At 36.3% G+C, this 13,223-nt stretch overlaps 1 protein-coding gene across 2 annotated transcripts in view; it reads right to left on the reverse strand.

Moving 5' to 3' along the window:
* The window catches only part of CCDC102B (coiled-coil domain containing 102B), a 186,156-nt gene that overhangs the window by 132,487 nt on the left and 40,446 nt on the right, over positions 1–13,223 (reverse strand). For both annotated transcript variants that reach the window (XM_014565855.2, XM_032470648.1), the window contains exon 4: positions 11,847–11,955. In XM_014565855.2, coding sequence (XP_014421341.2) covers positions 11,847–11,955 — 109 coding nt within the window. The remainder of the gene's footprint in view (positions 1–11,846; positions 11,956–13,223) is intronic.

Genomic DNA, 13,223 nt, shown 5'->3' on the forward strand with positions numbered 1-13,223 from the left:
AAGATAGATAAAGAGATCATATCCATACACATCAAGATCAAATTGCTCAAAGCAGGTAATGAAGAACAAGTCTGTTTTTTCCATCATTTATAACTATCAAATGTGCCTTAAAGTTTTTTTGTATATTTTTCCAGTTTATTGAGACATAATTGACATGTAACATTGTATAAATTCAAGGTGTACAGTGTGATGATCTGATACATATACATTTTGTGAAACGTTTACCATAATAAGATTAGTTAACACAGCCTTCACTTCACATAATTACCACCTTGTTGTTATTATGGTGAAAACATTAAAGCTCTACTCTCATGGTAACTTTTGAGTATACAATATTGCTAACTACAGTCACCATGCTGTATTCCAAAGTGGCTGTATCATTTTGCTTTCTCACCAGCAATGAATGAGAATTCCTGCTGCTCCACATCCTTGCCAACATTTGGTGTTGTCAGAAGCGTTCTGGATTTTGGCCGCTCTTGGCCACTCTAACAGGTGTGTAGTAGTACCTCATTATTACTTTAATTTGCATTTTCCTGATGATATAGGGTGTGACAGCATCTTTTTCATATGTTTATTTGCCACCTGCACATCTTTGGTGAGGTGTCAAAGTCTGTGGCCCATTTTTCAATCTGATTTTTTGAGTTCTCATCATTGAGCTTTAATAGTTCTTTGCATATTTTGGAAAATGGCCCTTTATCAGATGTGTCTTCTGCAAATATTTTCCCCTAGTCCTTGACTTGTCCTCTCCTTCTCTTGACAATGTCTTTAGCAGAGCAAAAGTTTTTGATTTTAATGAAATCAGGCTTATCAGTTGCTGCAATCAAAATCATGCTTTCGCTGTATCTAAAACAGCATTACCATACTCAAGTTACCCAGCTTTTCTCCTACGTTATCTTCTAGGACTTTGATAGTTTTGTGTTTTACATGTAGGTCTATGATCCGTTTTGAGTTAATTTTTGTGAAAGTTGTGAGGTCTGTGTTTAGATTCTCTTTTATTTGTTGGCACGTGGATGTCCAGTTGTTCCAGCATAACAGGTTGAAAAGTCTATCTTTGCTCCATTGCTTTTGTTTCTTCTCAAAGATTAGCTGACGATATTTAAGTGGGTCTATTAAGTTCTCTATTGTATTCCATTGATCTATTTGTCTGTTCTTCTGCCAGTGTTGCACTGTCCTAATTACTGTAGTTTCCTAAGTCCTAAAGTCAGGTAGCATTAATTCTCCAGCTTGATTCTTCTCCTTCAGTATCGTTTGTCTCTCTATATAAACTTTAGAACAGTTTGTTGATATCCATAAAATAACTTGCTCAGACTTTTATTGAGGATTGCATTGAGTCTATAGATCAAGTTGGAAAGAACTAGCATCTTGACAGGATTTGAGTCTTCCTATCCATGAATAGAAGCATCTTCAAGATATACGTTTGAATGTTATACCATTGTAATCATTCCTTTTAAGCCTTTTAAAGTTCACAGAATATTGTTCTCTAAGTTCTCTCTCTCTCCGTTTCTGTTTCTCTCTCACACATACACACACTCAAAGAGTCCCAAGTCCTTTAGTTCACAAAGAACGAGAAATTATAGAACATCAAAGTTCTTGGGGAAAAATATGTGTTTTCAATTTTTACTTTTAGAAAAACAGAGTTTTTAAAGGATTAGCATGGTTTAATTCTTAATTAAATACTGCCTGTAGCTGCACATAATTACTATAGTATAAAACTAGGAAGAATTAAATACACATGTTTGCATACATTTTATTGGAGCTAAAGTATGTGATTGAATGTCACCAAGTAAAAAATTAGTGCCAACTTTGGTATTAATGAAAGAATGTCATATTTCTGCAAAACCTTAGAAATGGAAATGCTTTTGTTATCCAACTTAGTTTTAGTTTCTTAATAACCTGCCCTTCTATCAAAATCAAAGTTTCATTTAAGGAAAATATTACTTTAAAGTGTTTACCTCTTGCTTCAGACATGCATAAAGCCCCTAAATGTTAATATTTTTTATTATGGGAAACGGAAAATTACACGTCCTAATATGTTTCTTTTCCTAAATGAGGTTGCCATAAAATAGTTAGCATGTTTATGTTCTTAACCAGTTTGGGACAGGAATAGTTGGTAGGCTGGCAGATTATGGAAACTCTACTCAAAGACTTACATAAGTTGAAAGAAGCCAGTCACAAATTTCCACTTATACGAAATGTCCAGAATAGGTAAATCTATAATATTACATTCATGATTACTAATAAGTAATCACTAATACATAAGAAATGAATGCCAAGGGATCTAAAGTTTCTCTCTGGACAGATGAAATGTTCTAAAGGTGACTGTGGTAACCGTCACATAGCTCTGTGAATATATTAGAAACCACTGAATTTTACTCATTACAAGGAATTGTTTGGTATGTGAACTATATCTCAATAAAGCTGTTAAGATATGCAAAAAACAAAGATTATTTGAATTAAAAGAATGACAGCAATTATGCCTTCTAATTTAATTTTACATCACAAAGGGTTTCTGTTAGGAGTGTCCTTAATCGAACGATCTGAAGGACAATGTAAGCTCTCACCTTGTAATTTGTCTCCCTGGAACCCTTATTCTGGGAAGAATCAAAAATCCTACTCACTCACTCCTGTGTATTTCATAATTTAACAGTGAGAATGTGATTCCAAGTGAATCTGAGCATTTCACACTTAAACTCTCTCTGTCAATACTGGTGCTGGAAGTAGGCATACGATGCTGTCTGTAATGTAATTAAGTTACTCTTGGAAACATTCCATCTTATATGATTTTCCACTAATTTGGTGACTTGAAATTTAATACACTCTTACTCTTCCCTAACATATGGCGTTCTCTAAATCATTGGAGATTGGAGCCTGACCTGTACAAACCTTTCCCACAACCAAAGAGCTGACAGAATTGCTTTTCTTCTTTGGGACTTTGTGCCTTTTTTGTGCAAACAATGCAGTATCTAGAATCAGCAAAAGCCATCTATACAGTGAAAAAAAAGTCAGAACAACGGAAAATTGGCCAAAAGTGAGCAAAGTCATAAAATATATAAAGTATTACACACTTCATTTGATAACTGATATTACTAACTAGGAGTACATATAGCTCATTTGGTGCCAATAGTGCAACTGGCAAAAGGGGAAAAAAATCATTGAGTGGAAAGAAACCAGGACTTGCAGAGAGCAGATCTGGTCAGGTTATGGCTTTTTCAGTCAGGCTGGTGTATTAAGGTTCTTTAGAGAAACAGACCAAGATACACATAATTTCATATATTTTTATTTTTCAAAAAGATATTTATCATAAGGAATGGGCTCACTTGATTATGGAGGCTGACAACTCCCAAGATCTAAGTCTAGTCAGCAAGCTGGAGACCAAGGAGAACTAGCAGTGAAAGCTCTGGTCTGAGTTAAAAGACCAGAGAACCAGAAGGGCTCACGAGAGCCCCAGTCCAACAGGCTCAAGAGCCAGGAAGAGCTAATGTTTCCATTCAAGTCTAAAACAAGGAAAAAAACTGATGCCCAGTTCAGAGACACTCAGACAGAAGGAATTCCCTAACACTTACACAGGAGTCAGACTTTTTGTTTATTCAGGCCATCAGGTGATTAGACGAGGCCCACCCACATTAGGAAAGGCAACGTGCTTTACTCAGTCTCCTGATTCAAATGTTAATCTCCAAAAACACCCTCACAGACACACCCAGAGTCATGCTTGACCAGATATCTGGGCACCTGGCGGTGGCCAAGCCAAGTTGATCTTTAACATAAAATTATCACAGTTGGTTTTTAGGGGTTTCCATGGTCACCCACCCCGTCTAGCTCAAGTTTTAGAGCAAAAGTATCAATTTAAGGTGCACAACAGAATAATGAGCTAAAAAAACACAGATAAGGAATAAGCACTCCTAACCAATTAAATCAAAATCTTAAAGAGAGACCTGGACATGTATATTTAACAAAAATTATTTTCAGTTGAATCTAATGGATTCTGTGAATTCAGTACAACTGCATTAAAAGATTATTTACTATTTTTAAAATAATATTCAGATGATCCATGTGAGAACTCTCATGAGATTTCATCAGCACCTCAGTTTGTATGTATTAGAAGATATTTCGTGTGAATATAGAATTATATCTTCCATTGGCTTTGATTGTAACCTCAGAACTATATTACAAAGGAAAATTGCCTCAAGTGACAATTACACATTCTAAAGTGCATTTCAAAGAATACTCTGTTCCAATATGTCATCTGTGCCTTTTCAGTTCTCCCATATGATCCTTGTTAAAACACCAGCTAAAGGAGCCTTCTGTCTTTATGATTTCCTAGCTCTCTTTAAAACTCCTGGTACTAATCAGGAAGCACCACAGCCCTGGAGAGGAGTCAGTGACACTCCGAGTCTCCACCACATCCATCTTCAAAGCAGCTAGACTCATTTCCTTCCCCACAACTTGCTGCACTTGGAGCTGCTATCCTGGACACAATCCCAATGATGCCTCATTGAGATGCTGCTGTCTAGAGGGTGCTCAGTGATCTATGAAATAATCTAAGACAGGAACCCATTTCAGCAGGGGGTAATAATTAAATGAAAAGAGACTGAAAACCACACAAAACCCTGCACATAGACATTTATGGCAGCCTTATCCAAAACTACTAAAACTTAGAAGCAACCAAGATGTCCTTCAGCAGGTGACTGGATAAACATGTGGTACATCCTGGCAATGAGATATTCTTCAGAGCTAAAAAGAAATGAGCTTTCAAGCCATGAAAGGACATGAAGGAAAGCATATTACCAAATGAAAGAAGCCAGTCTAAAAAGGTTACATACTATATGATTCCAATTATATGACATTCTAGAAAAGTCAAATCTACGGAGATAATTGGAAAAAAAAAAATCACTGGCTGCCAAGCATTGGAGACAGAGAGGCACAAAAAATGATTAGGTGGAGCACACAGAATTTTTAGGACAGTAAAAACACTATATGATGCCATATCAGTGGAAATATATCATTATACAATTGTCTAAACCCACAGGATGTACAACAACAAGAGTGAATCTAAGGTAAATGGTGGACTTTGGGTGATCATGATGTGTCAGTGTAGGTTCATCACAGGTGAAAATGTATCATTCTGTTGAGTGATGTTGACAGTTGCGAAGGCTTGTGTGTGTGTGGTTAAGGGGGCATATTGGAAATCTCTGCCATAGAGAACAGCATAGGGGTTCCTCAAAAATTAAAAATATAAGTACCAAGTAATCCAGCAATCCCACTTCTGGGTATATAGCCCAAATATCTGAGATCAGGATCTTTAAGAGATATCTGTACCCTCACATTTATTGCAGCATTATTCAGCAGCAGTATTATTATGCAGTCAAGATATGGGAAACAACCCAAATGTCCATTGACAGGTGAATGAGTCAAGAAAATAAGGTATATCTATGCAATGGAATCTCATCTAGCCTTAAAGTAAGGAAATCCTGCCATTTGCAATAATGTGGATGAACCTAGAGGAACTTATGCTAAATGAAATAAGTCAGTAACAGAAGGACAAACACAACATGATACCACTTGCGTAAGGTATTTCTACAATCGTCAGATTCACAGAAGCAGAGGATAGAATGGTGGCTACCAGGGGCTAGGGGGAGGGCAAAACAGGGAACCATTTTTAAATGAATACAAAGTTTCTGTCATACAAGATGAGTAAGGTTTAGATATCTGTTGCACAGCATATTCCTTGTAGCTATCAATATGGTATTGTGCACTTTAAAATACTTGGAACTCCCCCCAACCCCCAAAAATGCCACTACAAAGCCCCCAAAATCATGAACTCCTAACTCCAGAGTCCTTGTCTTTATATATTTGGAAGAAAAATAAAAGGGTTGTTTATTGAGTGAAAAAATGATACACAATGTATATGAAAAGAATGGACCATCTTAAATTGATCATTCCAGGTTTCTTATACCATAGAGAATTTTTTAAATGGTGTCCTGTACATTCCTATTCTACAGCGGGTTCTCTCCCTCAGGTGTGTACACTCAGCACCTTTGGTGTCAGTAGACGGCAGGGGTGAGGTGAGCAGAGTGCCTTGATCCAATCTCCTTTTCAACATGAAAACCCTCAGGCAACAAAACCTAATGCTGTCTACTGAAAGGAGGGTCCTTATCTCCAGAATGGTGTTAACTGAATATCTTTGTATAGGGATCTCTCATAGGAAACGATAAAACCAGAATCTTTGGATTTATGAGGCATGCATCACCAGAAAATGTCCTACAAAATGTCCTGGAATTATAAAATAAAGATGTTTCACAGACAGAACGTCCCCCACTACGTGGAGCCATCACCATTGTGTAACTCCCATGGAGACCTTATCTTTTATCTCTTTTCCACTTCCTTGTATCATCGTTTTCAAACTATTCATTTGATAGATTAAGTATCAGCTGACTCCTTTGTGCTATGTTTTACATTTTAAAACGGTGTTGCTTAAACTAAACAGGGGCTAAGCCATCCGACTTCAGCCGGTCTTTTTCTTTATCGTTTTATGTTTCAACAAGGAAAGTGGACTCTGTAGCCTAATTTCCTTTCATAGTACTTACAAAAGCCTTAGAGTTAAGTAAGCCATCTCGGTGTTCTTAGCGTTACCTTGGCAATGTCTATAAATTACCCACTAGTAGTTCAATTAATTCTGACGTAGATAATTTAGTGCTTACATTATTCTTAATTACGTTTGTTTAAAAAGGTCTTGAAGGCACTTGTGTTAGCAGAGCGATGTCCCATATGCTTCATTGTTCTCCTACATTTATAGAATTCTAATGTGGGATTTTATCAGCCTCACTCTTTGGCCTGATAAGCTAATTTATGTCTTGCAAAGAACAAGCTGAACGGATTTTCAAGATGAATAGGATGTTAGGGGTGAAGTTCACTCCAGTGCCCTGGAAAATCTAAAATCCTCAGGGATGTGGAGCTGTGGCCCCATCAGGTGATAAAAGACAAGACTAGGATTTCAACGAGAGCCATAGCCATGATTCAGAAGTATAAGCATACAGAGCTAGAGACAAAAGCGCTGGTCATCACAAATTATAACCACGATTGTCACACTGCATAGAGGGAAATGGATAAAGCGGATGTGACCTGTTTCATCGTGAAGCTGACAGTTCAATGGGAAAGGCAAACTTAGCAAACACAAAAATAACTACCTGGTTGATAAGGTCTTTTGAAACCTTGTGCATTTCCTTGAGGGAAAATAGTAAAGGAAGCTTTTTTGGATTAAAACCATTCCTCTTTATAAAGTGAAGCTTAAATTGAGGTTAATGGCAAGATGTGACTGGTGGACGGGGGTGGAAGAGTTGCTGTGTGACTGCTGTAGACCGAAAAAAGCCAGCACGGACCAGAGGTATAATTCAGGGTTTCCAGGGAAACAGAAAATATAAACACAAACACACACACGTACGTATATGGAAATGAGTACTTGCCTGTGAGTTATAAGTGAAGCAGTGTGCACTACTCCCAAGCTGGACCCGTGTAAATCATCCCCACAGGACCCCCTATTCTTTCCTTTTTCTAATCTCTGGTCTGATGCAGAGTGTCCAGCTGCACGACCTCTGAGCTCTCAGGGGAAGCAGGGTCACTGGGAGAAGGAGAGGCTGTTCTCTGAGAAATCACGTGAGTCAAAAATAATTGTCAGCTGGGTCCTGTCTGCTGGAATTTGGGGCAGTGCATGTTAGAGCAGTTGGCATAGAAAGCGGGGCTTCATTATCAAGTGCCCACAGATTGTAAACATCCAGTGGTTTGGCTGGCTGGACCCGGATTTCCTTGGACTTCCAAATTACTAGGAAGACATCCATGCTCTACAGAAAAGTCACTGAAATGATATTATGATCTGATTTACATTTTTGAAACATCACCCTTGATACTTTGGGGTGGAAAAATGAATAGGTCTGCAGTGCTGAGCAAGAAACCTGGAAGGAGAGGAGATGGGATGGCTCCGTCTTGGGAAGGGAAGATGGGAGCTACGGTTTGGAGTCAGAATTGACAAGAGGCATTAATGGTTTTCATCATTTGTAGGGAGTATTTCCTTTAAGCCACACACACATACACACACAAAAGCAATATGACACCGCTTTTAACTAGCTTTGGGCTAACAACTCTACTAATATTCTACCATACACCTATTTTAAGTAAGTATCTTTAAGGACCCTCTCTTTACCTATGCAGAGTAGCTCCCATAGGACACAACCTTTTTTAAAGTGAAGGCAACTGTGTCGAATTTTAGCTACATGTAACTCTTAAGTCTAACCTTTTTCACCCAAATCAGAAAAGCGTTTGCGGTGTTTCAGGTAAGGCTTTCATGTCAGCTATTAGCACCATAAAGAGGCCCCATGAAGCCCGTGTCTCCATGTATATTTAATATAAATATTTATTTTAAAAAGACAGTAAATTTTAAACTACTAGGAACATTGTTATTATCACAAAAAGATAGAAGATTTCTTAATAAAATGCTTAAAAGGATATCAGGTACAAAACAAAAAGCACAACATATTCAAAGAAAGATTTAAGAGTTACATTTCATTTTTTAGCTTGAGACCAATTTAAAATGTTAGCAGTATTCTCCACATGTGATAAAAAGAATCTTTCATTATGTAAAGAATCAGTCATTTATTGTTAAAGCAAGGTATCATAATTACTTGTAATCGATATTACTTACCTGAATATTTGATTCTCTAGATCATGAGATTTCATAAAAATGATCATTACAGTGCACCTGGCATTCATAATCTAATTCCAAATCAATATTTACAAACTTGCAAAGGAAAGGCTGATTAAGTATTAAAGTCCGCATGGGAACAGCGTTTTGAATATAACCATCTCTACTACTCATTGTCTTGGTTGAATTTTGAATACTTATTAGATTTTACAATTAAATTCTCATATTTACTCTTCTCTAAATGCCAGTGATTTAATATGAATGATTCCCCTCTAAAGAATACCAGACTTTCAAATACATTTTTAAAAATCCTGGTCTATTAAGCATATCTGTTGCTAATCTTTCCATCAGAGTTTTTAGCCAGGCATGTATTTGTTTGTAAGTTTCAGGCATCTAAAAGAAGAATTACACTGCACTCAAAGATTTTTGTAGATGAAAAACTACAGTGAAAGGAAAGGTCATTGATCAGAATTTTTGAGAAGCACAGAAAGAAAGAGAATTCACATGAAGTTCCAGAGGATTTATTATGACAATATTTTCTGATTGTCAACCCACTGGATGGGAATTTTGAATACTTCACACCTATAATTACTGTACAATGCCATTTCTAAATGTGCCATAAGATCCTTGTTCTCTTATAATCTATTCTAAAACAATTAAACAAAGCTATATTAAAAGTACATGTGACTAAGTATTTTTATTTATTGTTTAAAAAATTTAAAGCATTCCATAATATCTTATAAACATAGCTTGAATATATGTATCTACCATGTATCTTCTAGAAGGTTCTATGACTATCACAAATTCCTTTCTGGAAGTGGAAATAAATACTTTTAATAATATCACAGAAATAATTCAAGCAATGATTTTTTTAAAAATTTCTGTTAAATTAACTTTCCATCATCTACAGTAAAAACTCTTTCTCACTCATTCTCACTTTTATTCATTGTTCAAAGTTGTAGTACATCTAACTGAAACATGCATTCAAAAGTTTAAATAATTGACTAAATTTCCCACAACAATTTTGAGGTTTTCTGTGTCCCCCAAACCCTATCCTTTTATCTAGTAAAAGGATCACATATGCATTAATATATATTCCTATATGGACATCAAAATATATACCTAATTTACACTGTAAAATGCTATGTTTGTTTTGTTTTTTATCATCTATAAAACTTTTTAAAGCAATTTAAAGTAGACATTTACCAATTTGAAACCCCAAAATATCATCTTTGAATAGAAAACATTTAAAAATATACATACCGATTTTTTAAAACCAACTCAAAAACCATGGCTTCCCGTTGCTTCGGAAATGTTAAATTGATGTTATCAAGTCTGCACTGCCCACTAGTGGCAAAAGACTGTAAATACATGATTTTAATTAAGATAAATTCTATCTTAAAAATTACTTTTCTTAGTGAGATTTAGAACCCGTTATATTGTAAAGAAAATACACATATAATCTAAGCATAACATCATTTTTGTGTTGGGAACTACTTTTCCTGTGTAACATTAATTTACTGTCAACGTTCACACCCAAAGACATCGTGTTCAGTATGGTACCTGTGAATATAAATACCATGAATCCATATGTAAGTGCAAATGTGTGTGCATACGCACGCATTATATATATACCAATGTGTGTTCACACACATTGGTATGTATATACCAACACTTCAAGCTGGAAACAAAAGCACTCTGACAATATAACATGAGTCCGTAAGTGAGAAATAAACTTATCTAGCTTGTTAGCTTTGTTTAATTTCCCCCTCATTGAGAAATGTTCCCAAACTAACCTTGAGTTTTTCTCACTGAAATCAACTTTCATTAATAAATGATTTTTAGGCAGGAGATATTTGTCTAAGAGCATTAGGAAAGTTCCCCCTCCTTTCAAGTCTCAGTGGTCCACAGAGTCGACACAGCTGACTAGTTCTGAACCCGTGGGTGATGGTTACTGTGCTCTTTGAACACTGCGATGCCTGCAGAGAGCCATCGGTAAGGCAAGTGCTGGCAACTAAGGTTCTTGAACACTTCCTCATGTGGTTTCAGCAAACTTGAGTCCATGACTCTACACTGTATCACTTGCTGGAAACAAACCTGAAGCAGCATTCGTATGGAACTTCATAAACCAAGATGCACACCACTTACCACTGTTTACACAACTGGTGGAAGAGAGTTTTAGGTTAAGGCACAACGACATGATGGATTTAGATACACAGCTTCTTTAGACAGCTGTCAGCATTCATACGGTTTGCACGTGTGCATACATGTGTGTTTACACATGTATGTGCGTATAGAGCACACACACAAACTAAACAACTCATTTGAGAGTGTTTAGCTTGCCATTATTTTTGCTCAGTAGTGTGCTTAGCTTTGCTCACCATTCTATCGCATAAACTAACCTAGCACAGTGCATTAGAGCACAGAAAACACACAATTAATATGTTTAAATAATGAAGATTAATAAATCATTGACATGGAAAGTGCTCATGACAGCATTTTATCAATGAAAATGCAAAGGAAACATACAAAGTCTAGTGGCTGATCCTAAGTAACTATAATGCCAAAATGCAAAGAACCGAAATACACCTAAGATAAATGAGTACTTTCAGGATGCTCTATAAAAGAATGAGAAAAAGTTGTTTATCCTAGATGCTATGATATAATGACATGTTCTACTGTCTGTCCCCTCACATATGCCTGGAACGGACGGTTAATTGTGTCATGCGGTTGATTGTTGAAAATATGTGTTAATTTATATATAAAAAACAAGGATTTGCTGAATAGCATAGGAAACTATAGTCTATATCTTGCAATAGCCTATCATGGAAAGGAACCTGAAAAAAAATATATATATATACACATACACATATATATGTATAAATGAACCACTCTGCTGTACACCTGAAACTAACACAATATTGTAAACCAAATATAGTTCAGTTTTTTAAAGTGTGTTATATAGAACAAGATTTCTTATGGCCTGAGTTTGACTGAGTCCACTATTGATATGTAACATCAAATATTCCTCTTATGGGGAGAATTCAATCTTTTAACCTCCTTTCCTCTTGTCTATTCAGCCCTCTGCGCACCAGGTCACACATCTGAACAGAGAAGCAGCTTTGTGCTTTCTCTGTGTCGCATGTCTCCGTACCTCCTTCACATCTGTTGTCTTTAATTCTTTCAGTTCTTCATACCTCCATTTCCACACAGACAAAGCTGACTCCAGGCGCTCGATTTCTTTTTCCAAAGATAAGCGCATCCTAAATTGAGAAATTAAAAGCAAAAGAGCCTTACAATTTAAAAATAATTTTAGGAATGCAATCAATTCTAGGTTTTTCTTTTTTTTAGTTCTTTTTTAGATTTTCTACTTTCCCAATTTTTGATATTTGCATATGATCATCATCCTGACAGAAAACTTTTTCCAGCTTACTAAAAATTACAAATATTAGAGTTGGTTTAATTTGCTATTCTGCTACTTGGCTTTACAGTAGCTTAAGCATATTTAATTCAGCTTTGCCAGTAGCAAAATAATGGGCTTTCTGCCTGATTTCTCGTGTATTATTCATGCATTTTTTTCAATGCCTCTTATTCCTATTGTTTCCTTACATAGGAGGATATTTATGTTTGCAATTTTAACATGGTTTTTATCCAACTTCACATTGTGACTGTATGTGAATGAAGAATCCTTTGATACAACAGAAAGACCAAGGAGCCCACCTAACAATTTAAGGAGTCAATCATTTATTGGAGATATAAAAACACTTTTTAAATATTTGCAATTTTGTTTGAAGAAAGCGATTCCACAGCGATCTTTATTTCAATTATTTAAAATAATTGAAATTAATTTTTCTATTTATAGAATAAGTGTCAGAACTAGGATTAAAATCTAGTCCTTTAATATCTCAATCATTGATTTTTTTTTCCCATGCCCACAAATCTATTACAGTGAGTCACTGAAAATAATTGCTCATTTCTGGTTGTTATGAGCATATATTGACCTTTGCAAATGGCCAGTCCTCATCTGTGTGGTAGACTAGCTTACTGTTAGAAAATACTCATTCTCTTTCCTCTACTTCCGTGGACAGAGCTGCTTTCCCCATCTGTGGATTTTAGGCTTTGACAACGCGACATTAGCCAACGTGACAGATTGCAGAAGTCTGAAAAGAACTTGTGTGGTGACGTGTCTCTTATGCCTCAGCCATTAGAGTGAAAACAGTTTCTCCCAGGAACTGCTGTCCCCAGATAAACATATGAAGCAGATCTGAGCCCAGCCTCGCCCAGGAGCCAAGCCCTGTGGAGGTCAGCCGACCGGACCTTCCCTGCAGCCACCTGGGCAAAGCACACGGTTGTCTTAAGCCACTGGATTTTTATTATTATTTTTTTAATGCAGCAAAAGATATCTGATATAGAAAACGATATTTAAAAGGGGATGCTGCAAGAACAAAAATGAAAGATACGTAGACTTAATTTAGAGACCAGATGGTGGACAGGGGCTGGAAAAACACAGTGATAAAATATAAGAAATTAG

The sequence above is a fragment of the Camelus ferus genome, chromosome 30 (genome assembly GCF_009834535.1).
Source record: "Camelus ferus isolate YT-003-E chromosome 30, BCGSAC_Cfer_1.0, whole genome shotgun sequence".
Taxonomy (NCBI): Eukaryota; Metazoa; Chordata; class Mammalia; order Artiodactyla; family Camelidae; genus Camelus; species Camelus ferus.